Source organism: Typopeltis vanoorti, chromosome 6 (assembly GCF_054136105.1).
Source record: "Typopeltis vanoorti isolate ZY-2024b chromosome 6, IOZ_Tvanoo_1.0, whole genome shotgun sequence".
Lineage (NCBI taxonomy): Eukaryota > Metazoa > Arthropoda > Arachnida > Uropygi > Thelyphonidae > Typopeltis > Typopeltis vanoorti.
The window spans coordinates 94,784,643-94,801,800 of NC_143554.1; the positions used below are offsets into that span (position 1 = coordinate 94,784,643).

General features: G+C 34.2%; 1 protein-coding gene across 5 annotated transcripts in view; it reads right to left on the reverse strand.

The window, feature by feature from the left end:
- Positions 1 to 17,158, reverse strand: part of LOC150105719 (ATPase family gene 2 protein homolog A-like) — a 311,383-nt gene that overhangs the window by 97,938 nt on the left and 196,287 nt on the right. For all 5 annotated transcript variants that reach the window (XR_016548496.1, XM_090395038.1, XM_090395036.1 and 2 more), the window contains one exon: positions 1,087 to 1,204. Coding sequence is in view for 4 of the 5 variants with exons in the window: in XM_090395038.1 (XP_090251164.1) it covers positions 1,087 to 1,204 (118 nt within the window). In the remaining variant the exon portion in view is untranslated. The remainder of the gene's footprint in view (positions 1 to 1,086; positions 1,205 to 17,158) is intronic.

The following is a 17,158-nucleotide window of genomic DNA, read 5'->3' on the forward strand; positions in this document are numbered from 1 at the left end:
CTGGCTTGCAGGATGAAAAGCCCCAAATAAACTGGGGAGAAAAACCTTAGATTCCATGCCCAAACCAACTAACTTGGCTATGTCTGAGAAAGATCTTGAGCTCATCACATCAGCGAAGGGAATCATACCCAGGACATTCCTTTCCCAGGCATATAGTTGTGAAGCGCATAGCCACTCAGCTAACTGCACAGACTAAATTAAATTGCATCCTTAGATGTTAATTGTTGAGATGGTTGAGGAACTCATTTAAGGAATCTGGTCCATAACTCAAAATTAATATGCATTTTCTATATATAACCTTGGCTTTAACGGGAGAGAATTGATTGCTTTTTCCTCAAAAGATTCTAAATATAAATTTACTAATATAGGAGATAATGGGTTACCCATGGCCAAGCCAAAGTTCTGTTTGTAAGTAGTATTTTTAAGAAAAAAAGTAACCAGGAGTAACATAATTTTTTTTTTTTTTGATAACTTATCTTTTAAAATAATTAAAACCTTTTCTGTAGTTATTAGTACATTAGTGAAGAGAGAAATAACATCAAAATTTGCATAATTTAATCTTTCTGATGATGTATGTCTTTAAGAATTGAAACAGAGTGTTTCAAAATTCTTGAGAAAGGTGGTGGTCGAGCTTGTTAAACTTTTTAAAACTTTGGCCAAATGTTTTGAAACTTGTATGTCGGAGAATCATTGCCCTCTATAATGGATCTTTGTGGAGTGTTTCCTTATGTATTTTAGACAGACCATATAATCAGGAAATGAGATGATGAAAACTGTTACTTACAAAAATAGAGAAAGCAAGTTCCTTCCATTTCAATAATTTACTTCATATGGAATCCATCTTCACAATCAATAATGCCAAACCACCAATTGAGAATGTTACTATGGCAGAACATCTGCAGAAATATAAGGATACTATAATTTTCCCTGCAGACAAAGGTAACTCAATTGTCATCCTAGGTATTGAAGAATATAACAAAATGTCACATAAATAATTTAACATTTAAAATCAACTATATACAGCAGTTTTTAAATCATTTTGGATTATTAATATTTATTTATTCATAATAATCATGTTGAAATTACCATTCTGATGAACAAGCATTAGGTCACCACCTGTATATCCATGTGCAATTTGTGCTTTCCCTGCTATATCATTATCAGTTAAATTATGTTTGGACTTCTGTAATAATTTTTTAAGAATCTAGAATAAAATATGACAAATTTAATATTAAAAGTTGATAATAAATGAGAAAAGAACAAGAAATACAGCATATATAGTATTGTATATTGTAGTCTCTACACTTAGTTTGCCATGATGTTTTTGATTCCATTTTAATGGGTATTTAAAAATATAACTGTTATAATTAAAAATAATAATTATTATTTGGGGCAGGGGGATGAGATCACTATTAATATATTGAAAAAATGATAACTGTTGACAGACCAAATTTCTCACGGATAAATTAAATTATATTCTAATAAAATCATCATGATAACCAAGTAACTTAATCAGATTACTTGGCTCATTCATTATTTAATTATTTTTAAAAATAATTTTTATTTTCAAATCAGATATGAGCATTCTGATTTGTACTTCAGTCAATAGCAGCAGCAGCAAAGCTTCAAACTGACTACAGCAAGTGTAGACAAAGTAAATGTATGTATCACTAATGGAAACCATTTCAACTGCATTAACAGGAAAAATACTTTCCATGAGTGATGTCTGTCACTAATTCTGCATACCAGCCTACAACAGGAACAGATTTTTAAGATTATATCAATAACACTGTACTGATGACAATTTCTGTAACTGACTATATTTGCTTTTACATATGTCAGTCCTACACATGAGTAATTTACAAAACTTATAGTGCAGTTTGTGAACAAGTAACCCTGTTTCAAAGAACAGAAGATGAAAAGAAAGATTATATATAATATAAACTGTGGATATTAACCAAGAGCTGCGAATTTTTAAAGTCTAAAAAGAAATTGGAAGAATGAGGATGGTCATTGTGACAGAATAGCAGGCATGAAATACCTACAGAAAAGCCATAAAGCAGATCTGCAAGAAAGTGATCTGAGTGGGTCTGTGAGATAGGTCCTTTATTAACCACGTGCTCTCTTCTGGATAGCATTAAACATTTATAGAGAAGGGAAAGTTTGGTACACTTCAAATGCAAGAACAGTATATTAATACTGGGAGGAGGATTTGGGATTTATATAGTGTATTATTAATAGTGTTTATATTATATTATAATGTGATGTATGTATCCGTAAAGTAGCTCAAGAAAGGAGATTTCATCTTGAATGAAGATGAAGTATTATCAACGACAAGAGAAAGTGAAGCAATATCTTTCTTATAAAAACTAAGACAGGATTTAATTTTGGTAGCAATGATGTTGATGAGGTTGTCTTTGTCCCATATGAGAATGGAAAGATCAGGTACTGATGGCAATGGTTATGGAAGATTTAAGAAGAGCCTAGACCAGGGGTGTTCAACCTGTTGATCACGGAGCGATTTTTGGTCGATCTCTTGTGCATTTCTCCTTACTTACAAATTTAATTAAAACTAAAAACATAATATTTTATTTATCATTATTTTGTATTATTTTTAATTCGCTTTAAGTGTATTGCTATTGTTTATTTATTTTTTGTTAAAATTGTCAAATCAGTAATTTTCTTATAAGTCCGGGTAAATGAATTAATTTGGATCAGTGGAAGTCAAACAGTGATCCGAGTGAATACGATTATAAGCAAAGTGTAAAAACTCAATTGTAGCTTAAATATTAAATATCCCAAAGCGCATTACATCGATTTTTTACTTAGGTTAAGTCCTATGTGAATATTGTAAAAAAATAAACTTTGTTTGTCTCAATATAGTTTGTATTAGATGTTTTTTGTAAACAACTCTTTTGAAGCTAATGCGGTATATGTTGCTTTAATAAGAATATGTTAGGGTGTTAAAAACAAAGGCAATGTTTCTGTCGCCGAAGCTGTACATGGCGGCATTAGAAAGATTGTTACTGAAACTTGTATTTATGAGAAAGGCTTGCAGGCTCTAAGTGTAAACATCTCCGAGGTCAGTCAGAAAGAGTTCAAACAACTTTCCGATGGCCGGCAACTTACAATCAAAAGAAAGCGGAGGAGAACAAAAGGTGTGCCAAACTTCAAACTTAAGATGAAAGATTCATACCGATTCTTTGGGGGTTGCCAAACTTCATGCGAGGTCTCAGAGGAGGCCTAATAAAAAGGGACTGAAGCAAGCAGAAGGGGTCCCGGTTCCAGAATTGCTGTCAGAGAGGAGACTGCCCAGACCGGTCCAGAGTCACCACCATCAGAGAGACTGCCCGGATCCACTTTGTTTGAGAGAGGAGTTTCCTGCTTCCAGAAAGGAGCTTCTTGGTTAAGATGTCGATGAGAGACTACTTATAGGCAACAGACAAGGTTTCAAATTGCCGAAAGGAAGCGTTCCAATTGCCGGAGAAAAGTTTCCAGGTCAGGTTAATGTCAGACATTCACCAGTGTGTTGCGTTTTCATTACAATTTGATGAATCAAACAACTTCACTGATATTGCTCAGTTAATGGTATTTATTCTCATGGTATTTCAAGATTATTCAAGTAAAGAAGAACTTTTGAAAATTACACCATTATTGGGAAGGACTAGGGGAGAAGACATTTTTTCGGCATTTGATGAATTTGTGAAACAACACAAACTTCCGCTTTTTAAACTTGTGTCTATTACTACTGATAGTGCTCTTGCAATGATAGGTAATAAATTAGGCTTCATTTCATTATGTAAAAACGATGACAAATATTCAGATTTTTTAACGTACCATTGTATTATTCACCAACTAGTACTGTGTAGTAAAAGATTAAACACAAAGATCTTTTGGATATTACATTTAAAATTGTAAATTCTGTTCAAGGAAAAGCCCTGCAATGGTGGTTATTTAAATTAGAGGCAGATGATGATAGGGAACTTCTGTTGTACAATAATGTTCGCTGGCTCAGCAGAAGTCAATTTTTAGAAAGATTTCTTGTATTAATTAACGATATAAAAATTTTTCTTGATGAAAAAGGAGATATTTATCCACAATTGAGGGATAAAAGTTGTTACACTTATCATTTTTAGTAGATTTCTGTACGAAATTAAGCAATTTAAATTTAGAGTTACAAGGTAGAGATAAAAATTTAATTGACATGTTAAGTTCAATAAAAACTTTCCAACAATGCTTACTTTTATTAACGAAAAATATAAATGACCACGAATTTAGACATCTCCCATATTTATTAAAATTTTTGAACAAAATCAAGAAATGCTTCGCTATGATTTAAAAGAATTTATTCGTGAAATAGAATTAGTTGAGGAAGAAATAAATTCAAGATTTAAAGATTTTAATAAAACTGAAATGATTGTATCTTTTATCAATAATCCATTTCAAGAAAACTTGAACATCACAGAAATTTCAAATAAAATTAGTGGGCTCTTTGATATAAACCAAGCTGAAGTAGAACTTGAGATAATAAACATTCAGAATAGTTTACATTTAAAATCAATAAACAATGAAGTCATTTGGAAGTATGCACATGAAAAATTCCCAATATTAACTGATATTGCGCGAAAAATTCTGTCATGTTTCGGATCGACATACTTGTCAGAATCCGCTTTTTCCAATATGACCGTCATAAAAAAATCAATTAAGAAACCAAATTACAAATGATCATTTGGATGATTGTCTGCGATTGGCCACTTCTTCATATCAACTTGACTATGAAAATATTGCAAGGTCCAAACAATGCCAAATTTCACATTGACTTTTTTTTTTTTTTTTTTTTAAATCAACCAGCATTTCCTTTAACTTGTATGTTTGTAATCAATCTGTTGTTTTTTCCAACTTTGGTTTTCCAAAATAGAGAAATAAATATTTTATTCCAACATATTTGGGTTTTTTTTTTGTTGTATTAAAATATTTGTTGTATTCAAATAATTAAAAGTGATAAATAAATTTTTAGATACACAAATAAAGTTTTTAGTTGTGTATTTTTTTTTAGTTGTTTATTTGTGTGTAATAAGATATCAGGTTGGGGGAACGTGATCTATATAAGAGTAGATCGCCGAATAACTTTTTATAGAAAAGTAGCTCGCGTAGTAAAAAAGGATGAACACCACTGGCCTAGACCATTTAAATACTGCAAGGTTTATTAAACCAAGAAGAGGAATGGAGTATACTGTCAGCAGCAACATTATAACTAGAATTTGATCTTAGAGGGGAAGGCAGGCCATTTATGTTTGAGAGGGAGGGGGAAAGCATAAATGAAGAGCCATATGGGGATGCCTCAGTACTGGTGAGGAAATCTGAAGAGAAGAAACCATCCAACATAATTCATAGTGAATGATCAGAGAGGAAACTGGGAATTCATTTGTAAGGCATGGAAGGCAGACCATAAGATGATATATCTTCCATCCTTTGTGGCTGGATTTGCTATTACTAAGTCAGTCTCAATCAAATGCCTTGGAAATATCATGAGCAACACGTAAGATTTTCCAAACCTTTCCATAGCTTGTGTTCAAAAGCATATAAAGTTGGAAAGGAGATATGTGGTGCAAGAGAAGAAGAATTCATACTGGTGTGTCTATATATCAATATAATGCACAGCATGTAATCTCCTCAGTCAAAAGTGCATAACCTTACAATCTGCCACATTAAACTGGAAATCACTCTTCTTCATCAATACTGCCAGTCTATTCAAATCATCCTGCAGGACATTTACATTATCTATTAACAATTATCCTCCCCAGTTTAGCATATCATTGAGAATCAAATGAATATTCTCCTTCACATCATCTCAATATCATTAGATATATGAAATCAAGCAGTTGTTGTTGTGTCAATTATTCAGATCAAGAGCTAATGCTCAGAGCCAGAAACCCTGGGAAGGAGTAATAGAAATCACAACGATCATTCCATTTGCCACTACAGCAATGCCATAATAGTACCAAGAGAGAGGGGGGGGGGAGAGGATATCTACATTATATCTGTAAGGAGAGCTGTTTAAGAAAAAGTCTAACATGTTCGAAGAATGATGAGGATTATCCAGTGTCCTGGTGTGTAGCTGGACAATGTGTTAAATCATTATTAACAAATAATTTGGCATTTCTTCTAGCTAAGTGGAATTTGAAAAGGAAAGACAGTCTGAGATGTAAACATTACCTAAAGATATCGAAAGTTTATTTTTCACTTGGTTAGAATATAATATAATAAATTTAGTTTAATCCTTTATCCAAGTGAGAGCAAACAAAGTTTGTGCCTGAAAGTATCTTCAGGACTGGGGTAAGGTGGTACAACACCAGGGAAACTCCTTGCAAAGGTGGAGCAAGCTAACATCACTCCTATCTCAGTATCTCCCATAATGCAAAACACATCTCCTTGCAGATATGTCTAATGTTATGCATTAAGGGAAGGGCCCAGACTAGTTTCAACCTTTATTGAGGTCTCTTCAGTGGGAGCCAGGCCCAAGTGGAGATACCAGCCTGAAGCATTAGCAAGGTCATCTCTACCTATAGGAGTTGCCAAATGGTGTGCCACCTTTTTAATAAATTACTCTGGATTTAGAGAAAGATGTTGAAAGTTTATTTTTCACTTGGTTAGAATATAATATAATAAATTTAGTCTAATCCTTTATTTATTTAATTATTTATTTCCTTTATTTAATCCTTATCCACACTTGGATAAAGGATCAGTCAATCTCAGACTTGTATCCTATGGCACTACAAGAGTGGTATAGGATACAAGGAATGACCTTCGAGATTTCTATGTCATATTTCCAGGGCTCATTATTGCTTCCACTCTTCTGGTCCTAACAAGTGTTCTGATCTAATAACTGAAATATTCTGGCTGAGATGAGTCTCAATTTTTATCCAAACTCTTGTTCAACAATTGTGTTCAAACAGTCCAAGCCAAAAATTCAGCATACATCCAATGGCTCAAAGCAAAAACTCCAGACTCTCACTCACTTACACTATAGCTCATAAAAACTGAAAAAAAAAAAAAAAAAAAAAGATCAGCAAATCTAAAACAGGGTTTGTAAGCACAAAATGCATTAAGCTCACCTCTGCTGAAATGGCAGTCAATCCTTCTGTGCCTTCCTGATGATACAGTGGTAACATCTCCTAAAGGTAAGGCAGACATCCTGGCATCAGTTTTTTCCTCCAACTCTTGTTTAGGTGATCAAAGTAAATCTCTTCCAACTATTCTGCCAACTCTGCAGTATGTCTCCTCTGGTCTTTCTTCAAAAGAAAATAAGAAAACTTGACAGACTTGATATTATCAAGTCTCCTGGTCTTCATGGCATTCCTCCAGTTGTACTAAAAGCTTGTGCTGCAGAATTAACACCCATCCTATATTGCCTCTACAACCCAAGAAGAGAAGTTTAACTCTAACTTCTCATCTAGGGTTGAACTTTCACACCTAGCCTTTTCTAGCACAAAGGATCACTCTGATACCCTCTTCAGAAGCAAAAAAGCTTGATACTTCTTGAATCTGCCTAACCTTGGAATAACGATTCTTTAGAACTGTTTTCACATTTGGTGTAGTACACCTAAAATCTTCCTCAGAATGCTTGATTGTATTCTGAAGACTGGCATTCCTTATCAGATGACTTTCTTCAGTTGCTTTCCTACAGATACTCTGTTGCTGTATTATGTCTTTTTTAAAAAAGGATGTTGCTCCACTGAACTGGCCACTACCATTCCATCATTTTCCTCTATTCATGTATGAACACAAAACAGCTGCTGCTTGATGCCCTTATATAGTGTGGCTCCAAAATTATTGAATCAACTTCTTATCCTCCTCCTTCTTCATTTCAGTATATCTCTGTTTTGTGGAAAAATTTTCCAGATACTCTTTAATCCCATGATTACAACCCTCAGCTCGTCAAGAAAAACATCAACATATACCTTTCTTCTCTCTAACAACATGGCTAATCAGGGTACTTTCATCTCATAGGTCTTGTGACCTCTTGCCGTGTGGCACAGATATATATATACCATGTGTGTGCGTGCATGTCTACACACACACACACATATTCTATTTCATCTATTTCTTTCTATTTCATTTTGCAAAATTTCTTTCTAGGCAACCTTACTGGCCATTCCAGATCTTACATTAAAAACTACACTGTTTTTCAAGGATAAAATTAAAACTTTATGTTTGCTTGACACTGAAATGATTATTTTCTTTTACGTAGTCTGCTTATTTCACTAGAAATAAGCAGACTTCACGAAACTCTTCAGTCCTTACAAGAAGCCAGTCTCATATGGAGATAGAAGATTTCCCCCCCCAGAAACTCGGGTTTTTCGTCCCTTAGAACACATGCAATTAACATACATAATACACTGGCCTCCTAACCTGTGAGTTGCTTTGGCCATAAAACTAAATAAACCAAACCAATCTTACAAGATTTCCTGGCAGAGGCTAACTTACTGAAATTCATAATCAATGCAGGCTATTGTACCTTGCAAAAACAAGTTATACAAGCAATCTAAAGAATAGGGATGAATAAACCAAGAAAAAGAATTACCATTTTTTTTATTCAAGAACAACTCTCTTTGAAAATAGGCAGAGAGTGTGGTGTGTTGGCTATAAAATGGAAATGTATGTATATGTATATAACACTAAGATGGGAGGAAATTATATAACAAATGAAAGAAAATTGTAAGACCTAACCTGTTATGTTAGGTCTGATAGAGAAATTATTTGATGTATTGAATTAATTTAAGAACCCCATTTTATGTGTCATAAGATGGCAAAATCTGTAATGTAAGCCAGAGTCCAAGGGTCACCTTTTGACCGTCCAGTGTTACGTGTACGGGGGGGAGGGGGAGGAGAAATTATGAGAAAGAGAAACTAGAGCACTTTCTAAGAAAAGACGCCAAAAGCATGTGCAATGAAGTGGAAGGAGCTGGATGGCATGACGAAAACCCACGTGACTGCGTTGGCGGGCATCGCGATATACAAGAAACATCGGGAAGAACATGAGAACAAAAAGGTCAAGTAAACCCCACTCGAGGCTTTTTTTGGTTCCTGACCTCTCGGACGTTGGTCCAGTCCGCACCTACGGAGAAGTTCCAGGCTGGCCATGGAAGGTCCGAGTCGTCTGCCGCAGCATATGGAATAAGACTAGCTATTTCCTTGGACTAGGATAGCTATGCTATATTGTGCGACGGAAAAACCAAGTAGATGCCGTCCGTTCTGGCTAAGATCCTGAGCCATATCGCCCTTCCTGCTGAGAATCTGGCCATACAGTTGTCGAAGGTGACCAGACGAGCAGCAGACTGAGAAGAAGCCTTGATGCCCAGACAAGGCAGAAGAAAGGAACGAGTATCATTTCAAAGACGGTAAAGTAGACTCTTGTATTATATATTCACGGTTAAGGAATTGTGTGTTTTCCAAAGAACATTTTGTGTAGTGGACTTATTATATGGAACTTTAGGAACTGCCTCCAAATTGGCACAGACCCATCTTTGTTTGAGAACTGTCTGCCTAGCAGGGCTCTATTTAATTTGTATGAATTAATTGTGTTTGTTAAGTGATATAACTGGTGTCCACGTGAGTGTAGAATGTGTGATAACTTGTGATGAGATAATGTTAGGTTACATATAGAGGTAGCCCAAGCAAATATGTTCATGTACTTCATTAGTAGTAAAGAACCAGATATCTTACTAAAATTTGATTCAGATTACCTAGAAATAAGACTTTCATGTATCATTTCTTTAATAAATAAATATGTTTCTTAGTACCTGCCTGATCAGGTTTAGTATATGAATTCAAACAGCCACTTATAAAATTATTATCGAACTTAGCGGGAAGAACCCACATGTATAATTTAACAAAGCGGACCACGACTGCATGCAAGAATATAGTGAACAGAAGTTAGAAATTTACTGTAGTTTAGTTACTGTGTATCGCTCTGAGAGAGCCATCCTGGATAAGAGTCTCATCTATCCTCGGTATTGGCTGGTGCAGTTAAAAAATAAATTTGTCAATGCTTATCAGGTGGACTGTCTCAGAAGATATGTTTAATGGCTGTATTTCATTCTAGGACAAAGCCCTAATCATTAAGTATTCTACATGTGATTAAACTTAAGAGCAGCCAAAGATTTTGTTTGTTTAAAAAGGGGAAAGGTTTAAGAGAACAACAAGTTAAGTGTAGACTAACCTTAAAAGCTAAAAGGGACAAATTATAGAAATAGAGGATATAACAATGAGCAAACTTTATTTTTTGTTTTTATTTGTTTTTAATATTGACCTCATATGAGGTCAAAATACCTATAAAACTATAATGCAATGTGTCGCAAATGATTAAGGAGAAATAAGTAAGGAGTAATCTATTAAGATGTTTCTTGAAAAGCTGGAGGTTGTACTCATTAGGAAAAACAAAATGGTGAAAGATGTTACAAAGGTAGATGGAATGGAGAAAGAGGATGAGATGATGGTTATGATATGTTTGGAGATGGACTGTGTATGGAAGTTGACTAGTGGCTGCTCCAGTAATTACACAATTATAAGAAAGCAGAGCAATGTCCATGAAAGAAGGATTTGTGAGAAAGGAGTTGACTATCATGCAGAATACCTCTTTTGTATACAATCAAGAATTTTTAGGTGCATTACCCCAAATGCGAGATGAGTATTTGAAGTCTAGTCAGATTTGAGATTTATAAGTTGGGAGTTGAAGAGAGAAGCAGTGTTTTGAAAAAAAAAAAAAAAAGTTTTAAGAAGCTGAGGAGGCTGCTTATGTAATATGTTCAAATTATAATAAGCTGATGTGAAAGCCAGTCCAAGCACAGAAAAATGATGTTGAAATGATATCAGAAAGTTATAAAAAGTAAGAGGAAGTGAAGTATATGATCTTTCTTGGAGGTAATGATAGGAAAATAGAAGATCTTCAATCATTTGAGTACTATAGGGTTTTCTGAATGAAGAGTACTGTCATCAGCAAAACTATGAATAGAATTTGGAATAGAAATAGGGCGAAAGTACAGAATTCTGTTGCACTCCACCATTAATAAAAAAAAAAAATGATGAGCAGAAGCCATCCACTATGACATGCAATGAATGACCAGAGAGGAAACTGGCAATCCAATCAAGGAGGGAGGGAGGAAGGCCATAAGATGATAGTTTGCTGAGAAGGTCTCGATGCCAACATGATCCAATGTCTTGGGTTTCTCTAAATCTTTTTATAACCTATGTCTAAAGATAATTACTGTCAGTTAGAAGAGCTGTATAGCAAATATAGCACAATCTACTGATAATTGCTAATTAAATGAGAAATGCCCATGTTAAAAAAAAAAAAATGAAGATGGCTGCCAATGACTATCTCTTTTGTAGGTACTGTGTGGGATGTTATTTTTACTTTTTTTTTACTAAATAGCTGGTACCCCTCCAGGTTTTCTCAGACCAATTAACATGGCCTATATCAGCTGTCCAATTCACCTGGCATCTACCCAACAACACGGAAGCAAATCTTTATCTAACCTGTACTTAAAACACAGATAAAAGCCAGCTAACATCCCACACATTCTTGTGGAAAGGCTCAGATGTTGGTTATGCATTTTTACTAAATAGCTTAAGGAAATTACCACGGTGTATTATTGTGGTAAATTCAAATACGAAAGGCTTTTCATGGAATCAGCCTCAGCCCGTATAAGAAACAATCCAAACCTCAACAAATTTGGTTGCATGAGACTGCCCCAAATTTGGGAAACCTACATCAGAAGACCTTCAGCCCAATCGCCCAAGAATACCAACACTGCCCATGAGAGGACACCATCAGGACTTTTAGGAGAAAGAATAACTTCCTGCTTCCTCCTCATTTACTGTTTGTTGTGCTTGCGTGCACGTCTTATTTTTAAGTTCCTGTGAAAATGGCAATGCGATGTTGCTGAAATATTGGAAGCGTATTAAAATTTATTTTAATGTATATCCTAGTATACACTGTAATTTCCTTAAGCTATTTAGTAAAAATGCATAACCAACTTCTAAGCCTTTCCACTAGAATGTGTGGGATGTTAGCTGGCGTTTATCTGTGTTTTAAGTACAGGTTAGATAAAGATTTGCTTCCATGTTGTTGGGTAGATGCCAGGTGAATTGGACAGCTGATATAGGCCATGTTAATTGGTCTGAGAAAAACTGGAGGGGTACCATCTGGACCAGGAGACACATTAGTTTCAAGACTAATTAGGATTGTTATGATGTCCTTCTGACAAAAGATCAGAAGAGGCATGAAGTGAGCAGTTTGATTGCAGGAGGTGATTTACCTTGATGATCTAAAAAAAAGAGTTGGAGGGCAAAAAAATGATGCTAACATATTTGCCTTATAATTTTTTAAAGTCATTTTAGGCCACAGTATAAGATGAATGAAACGAATTTGTGACTTGAGCCAATGAATATATGCTATATTTTTATCATGGACTGCTGAGCACTCACTGACATATTCCCTGACCCTCATCATCAAGTATTTAAAACAAGATTTATTAAAATTACCGATATCACCTGACAAGTTTCATAAGTATTCTTCTTGATATAAGTTTCAACTTACATCATCAAGAATACAAGACTTGTATAAAAAAAGAAGAGAAAAAACTAATTATACACAACACAAATGTTATAAGAACTTAAACACTAATACATATAAACAGATTGACCAAATAATTGTTGTATTAACTAATGTGCAAGTGTTAGAATAATGCTAGTCGTTGCTATCACATTCTGTAGAATGAAGTGTCATATCCCAGTTCCATGGTTTTCTGAGATTTATGATTAACACGTTCGCTGCCAACTACGAGTATACTCGTAGTGGGTAAACCTGCTTCACAAGCCAGCTACGAGTATACTCGTATGACGCTTACCGCCGGGAAGGAGATTATTGTAGTGACCTTGAAGAAGTGAAAATGCTTGGCTTGTGGGGCTAGCATCAAACTGTGTATTCTCATAGAAAGTATATGCTCTGTACAAGCCAACTACGAGTATACTCGTAGGATGCTTACCTCCGGTAACGAGATTATCGTACTGACCTTGATTAGGATTAAACCATGGTTTTTGTTACATTGTGTGTGTGGGGAGGGGGGGGTAGAACATTTCGGAGGCCTCTTTAAATTTTCTTATAAAATAGTTATGATCAATACATAGCATTTTTGTTTTTTGCCCAACTTGGTGGCCTATATTTGTTGTGTGGAAAGCTAATCCTGAGTTGTGCTTTCCTTTCCAACTTATGGAGCACCAAAAATCCACAAACCAGATGTTCTATTATGTCCTATTGTAGATGAGATGGGGCAGATTCCCTGATCTCAAACGTAGGAAAGTATCTGCCAAGCCCTGGTAGCCCTACACATAGAAAAGAAAAGAATATGTGAAGAATAGCTTACATTTTATGGAAAGGATAACAGATTTAAATGCAGAACCTTCAGACATTATAGCTAGGTTAGATGTTGTCAGTCTGTTCACCAATGTCCCTAAGAATGATACAATGGATCGTCTTCAAAAACTTTTTTTTCGTCAGACACAGTTAGGCTATTCAAACATTGCATAGAAAACATGTTCTTTACTTTCCTTTCCTTTACTTTTTTTCTTTACTTTTCACTTCACATTCAATAAGATATACAGGCTACATTTTCGTCAAATACTCAAGCAGCATTAATCAATAGTTATTCAATTTGCATATTCTTGAAGATGTTTTCACACAACAGATACAAATATTCCATACAACATAATATAGTACAATGCATCTTGTATGTTAGTTGTGTTTTCATATGTTTTTTTGGTTCAACAACAAAAATGTGAAAAATTTATTTACTTATGCCCTGGGATCCCAACCTGTGAGTCGCAAAGTGTTTTCTGGGGAAATTTCACCACAATGGTTTTTCAACACTTATTTATTTCAATATGGCTAAACTGCAATATTCTACAAGTAATTGTAACACTGATTTTTGATAAATGAAGGGAAGTGACTTAAAGTCAACCATGGCAAATACTTAAAAAAAAAATATCAAAGGCCTGCTGTGTTCATACATATTAAACATTTTATATTATTTTAATTATTTGCAATGGCAGGCCCTTAATATTTTTTCAAATTTTTGACATGGTGGACCTGGACTATGATGCAAAATTGAATATCAAAATTAATTTTTAATCAGTGTCTCAATGTTTGAATAACAGCCTGTCAAATAAAGGTGAGTTGCTCTCTTAATGTAGTTGAAGCTCACTCTGTATGTTTTGCTGATGCCACCATGTTTGCTTGGAAGAAAAGAGTTGCTTACTTAGCAGACATTTTAGACCAGCTAAATAAACTGAACCTGAAACAAACTTCAGGGAAAGCAAACACACATTATCCAATTTAAAGAAAATCTTTGGGCATTTGTATCCAAGGCTGCAAAACTGGCATTGGAAAGCAAAACTTGGAAACATGGCCATGTTTGAAAAACTCTGCAGTGTGGTCTGAAGGTGAAGTGGATGACAATCTGAAGGAGAATACTGGGCACCTTGAATCCCTTGAAAAGGAATTTCAGCAGTATTTATATTTTTTTATATACATTTTTTATATATTTATAAATTTATAGTGAATGCACAAATTGTTTAACTTTTGACAATGGTTGCTATAAAACATTCTAAATTTCTAGATAGTTTCAAACCACTTGAAAGTAAAACAACTCTATTAAAACAAATTCACAGATTTCAGATAAATAAACAGACATACAGTAATCCACTGTTTATTCAACGCTTCAATTATCCGAACAACGAGTTCGGGTAATTGGAGGACTATAACATGGTGCTCTATTGAGAAGTCAACTGAGGTCAATTGACATACAAGGGTTGATTAATTGAAGGGTCATTGTTTTGAAGGTCAGATAAATGACAGATTACTGTAGGAAACAAATATACCTGAGTGACTTAACGATATACACCCAATTCTCCATTTGCCTGGTAGATTGGTTTCAGAAAATACCGTGTAAAAAAGAATACAGTGCATATGAAAAAATAGAAGGATGGTTCCACATTTGAAACCGAATACGAAAAATAAGTTATTTTCAAACAAAACATATGAAAATCATTGAATAAAAAAACTATTAAATTTTAATGAAATATTTTTATTTTAAATACTTAAAGTATATACATATGTATCTTTCTCAAAGAAAATAGTGTGTCACTAATAAAACAGAAATTTGAAAAGGCCCAAATACACCAGAGCATGTGTTTATTAATTAAATTTTATTCGGTATCACTTTCCGACATTAGCTGCATTCTTTTGTGTGAGACTGGAATTAAATCACTTCCATCACTTGAAACATTTTGGCCATCCTGTTCATACTGCAAATGCAAAACTTTTTCTTCAGAAAAAGGAACTAAATTAGCACTAATTTCCAATAATTCTGGGGGTTGATTTTTTTTTACCATGAACTCTGTAATTAATCGTTGAGATCCTGTTTTGACTAGATATTTGTATAATTCTTCATATCACACCATACATGATTTCAATTCATGTTTAAACTGTTCAGCTTGTTCAGTATTTGGATCATGTGTAAGAAATGAATTTGCAATTTACTAGCTATTTGAAGCGCTTTAATTAATTCTGCAGTGAGTGGAATCTCTTCATCATCATCATTTTTTTCTTTTTCATCGAGATTCCTGAGGACAGCTTCTATTATTTTGTCATCGCTAGCAGCCTTGTTAACCATCAATTCTTCAATATCTGCAGACGAGAAATCATCAAATCCTTCTCCACCCACTGCATGTGCTAATCTGATGATATTGGGATATTCAGTTGTAAGCAAAAGTATGGGGTTTTTCTTTTTCACACATTCTGTCCAAGTAGCTTTCCAGCATACATTTAAAATGAATGGCTTCAATTCTGATAATGTCAACTTAACAAGTTTGATGCAATCTAAAATAGAAAATTTCTTCCACATATCAATAACTGTCAGAAAATTATCCTTATCTAATTTATCCAAAATATATTGGAATGTTCTTCTTATGTAGTAAGTTTTGAAGGTAGCAATCACACCCTGGTCTAGTGGTTATATTAAGGATATTGTATTCGGTGGCAGAAAACAAAATTACACATTTGGTGTTCTAAAACAGAATGGTAGGCGCATTGTCTATAATCAATAAAACTTTAAACTCCATATTTTTTTTTCCACCAAACAGTGTTTAACTTCTGGAACAAAACATTGATGGAACCATTCATTAAAAATTTCTTTTGTAACCCAATCTTTTTTGTTTGTCTTCCAGTGAACTAGTAACGTGTTAAAATCCACATCTTACATTGCCCGTGGTTTCAGGGATCAATTAACAAGTAATAGTTTTAATATACGATCTCCTGAAACATTGTAGCAAAATAATACAGTCACACAATCCTCAGTTCATTTAATTCATTATTGCCTATCATTTTGCCTATGGAATTTTAAAGACATGATGCTCCATAAAAAGATAATCTCAAGAACTCTACAAAGGTATGTTAAAAAAAAAAAATTATTCCTTCCATATTTTTCATTTAATTTATGTCTTTAAAATACCATCAATGTTTTAAGTAAATTGGAGTAAAAATTCAAGAAAAAATAGGCAAAATAGCCATAAATATCAATATCAATTTTACAGGAGTAACATGGAAATTTCCAGAAATAATCTTTAAAGAAATTAAAGTCCATAAGTGACAATGGGGTCAAGATATGATAATGTATGCCTAAAAAAAATACTAACTACCAAGATATAACAAGCTTTGAGAATGCTGGTGATGCCATCTTGCTGTCAGACACTAGAGATACAAGTAGCCAAGCAATCAAAGAAGTGCTTCCAAAACACACAGAAAGCTACATCTATTACATCTATACAGTCCGTGTGTCTATACAGGCCTTTCTGAGTGCTGTATACAATCCATTAAGCCTCCAATATGACATCTATACAGTGTTTATTTGAATACACATCAATGGCATGGGCCAAGGTAAACAGAACTTGGACTGTGAAACAATGTATTTAAGTCCTGTCCTATGGAGCTGCAAGTTTAGGTATAGATGATGACTGAAGAATGTCTTTTAACTGATTGTACTGTACCAATGAAGAAGTTTGGAGGTAATGGCATAATAATGTGGGGGGTACTTCCTAT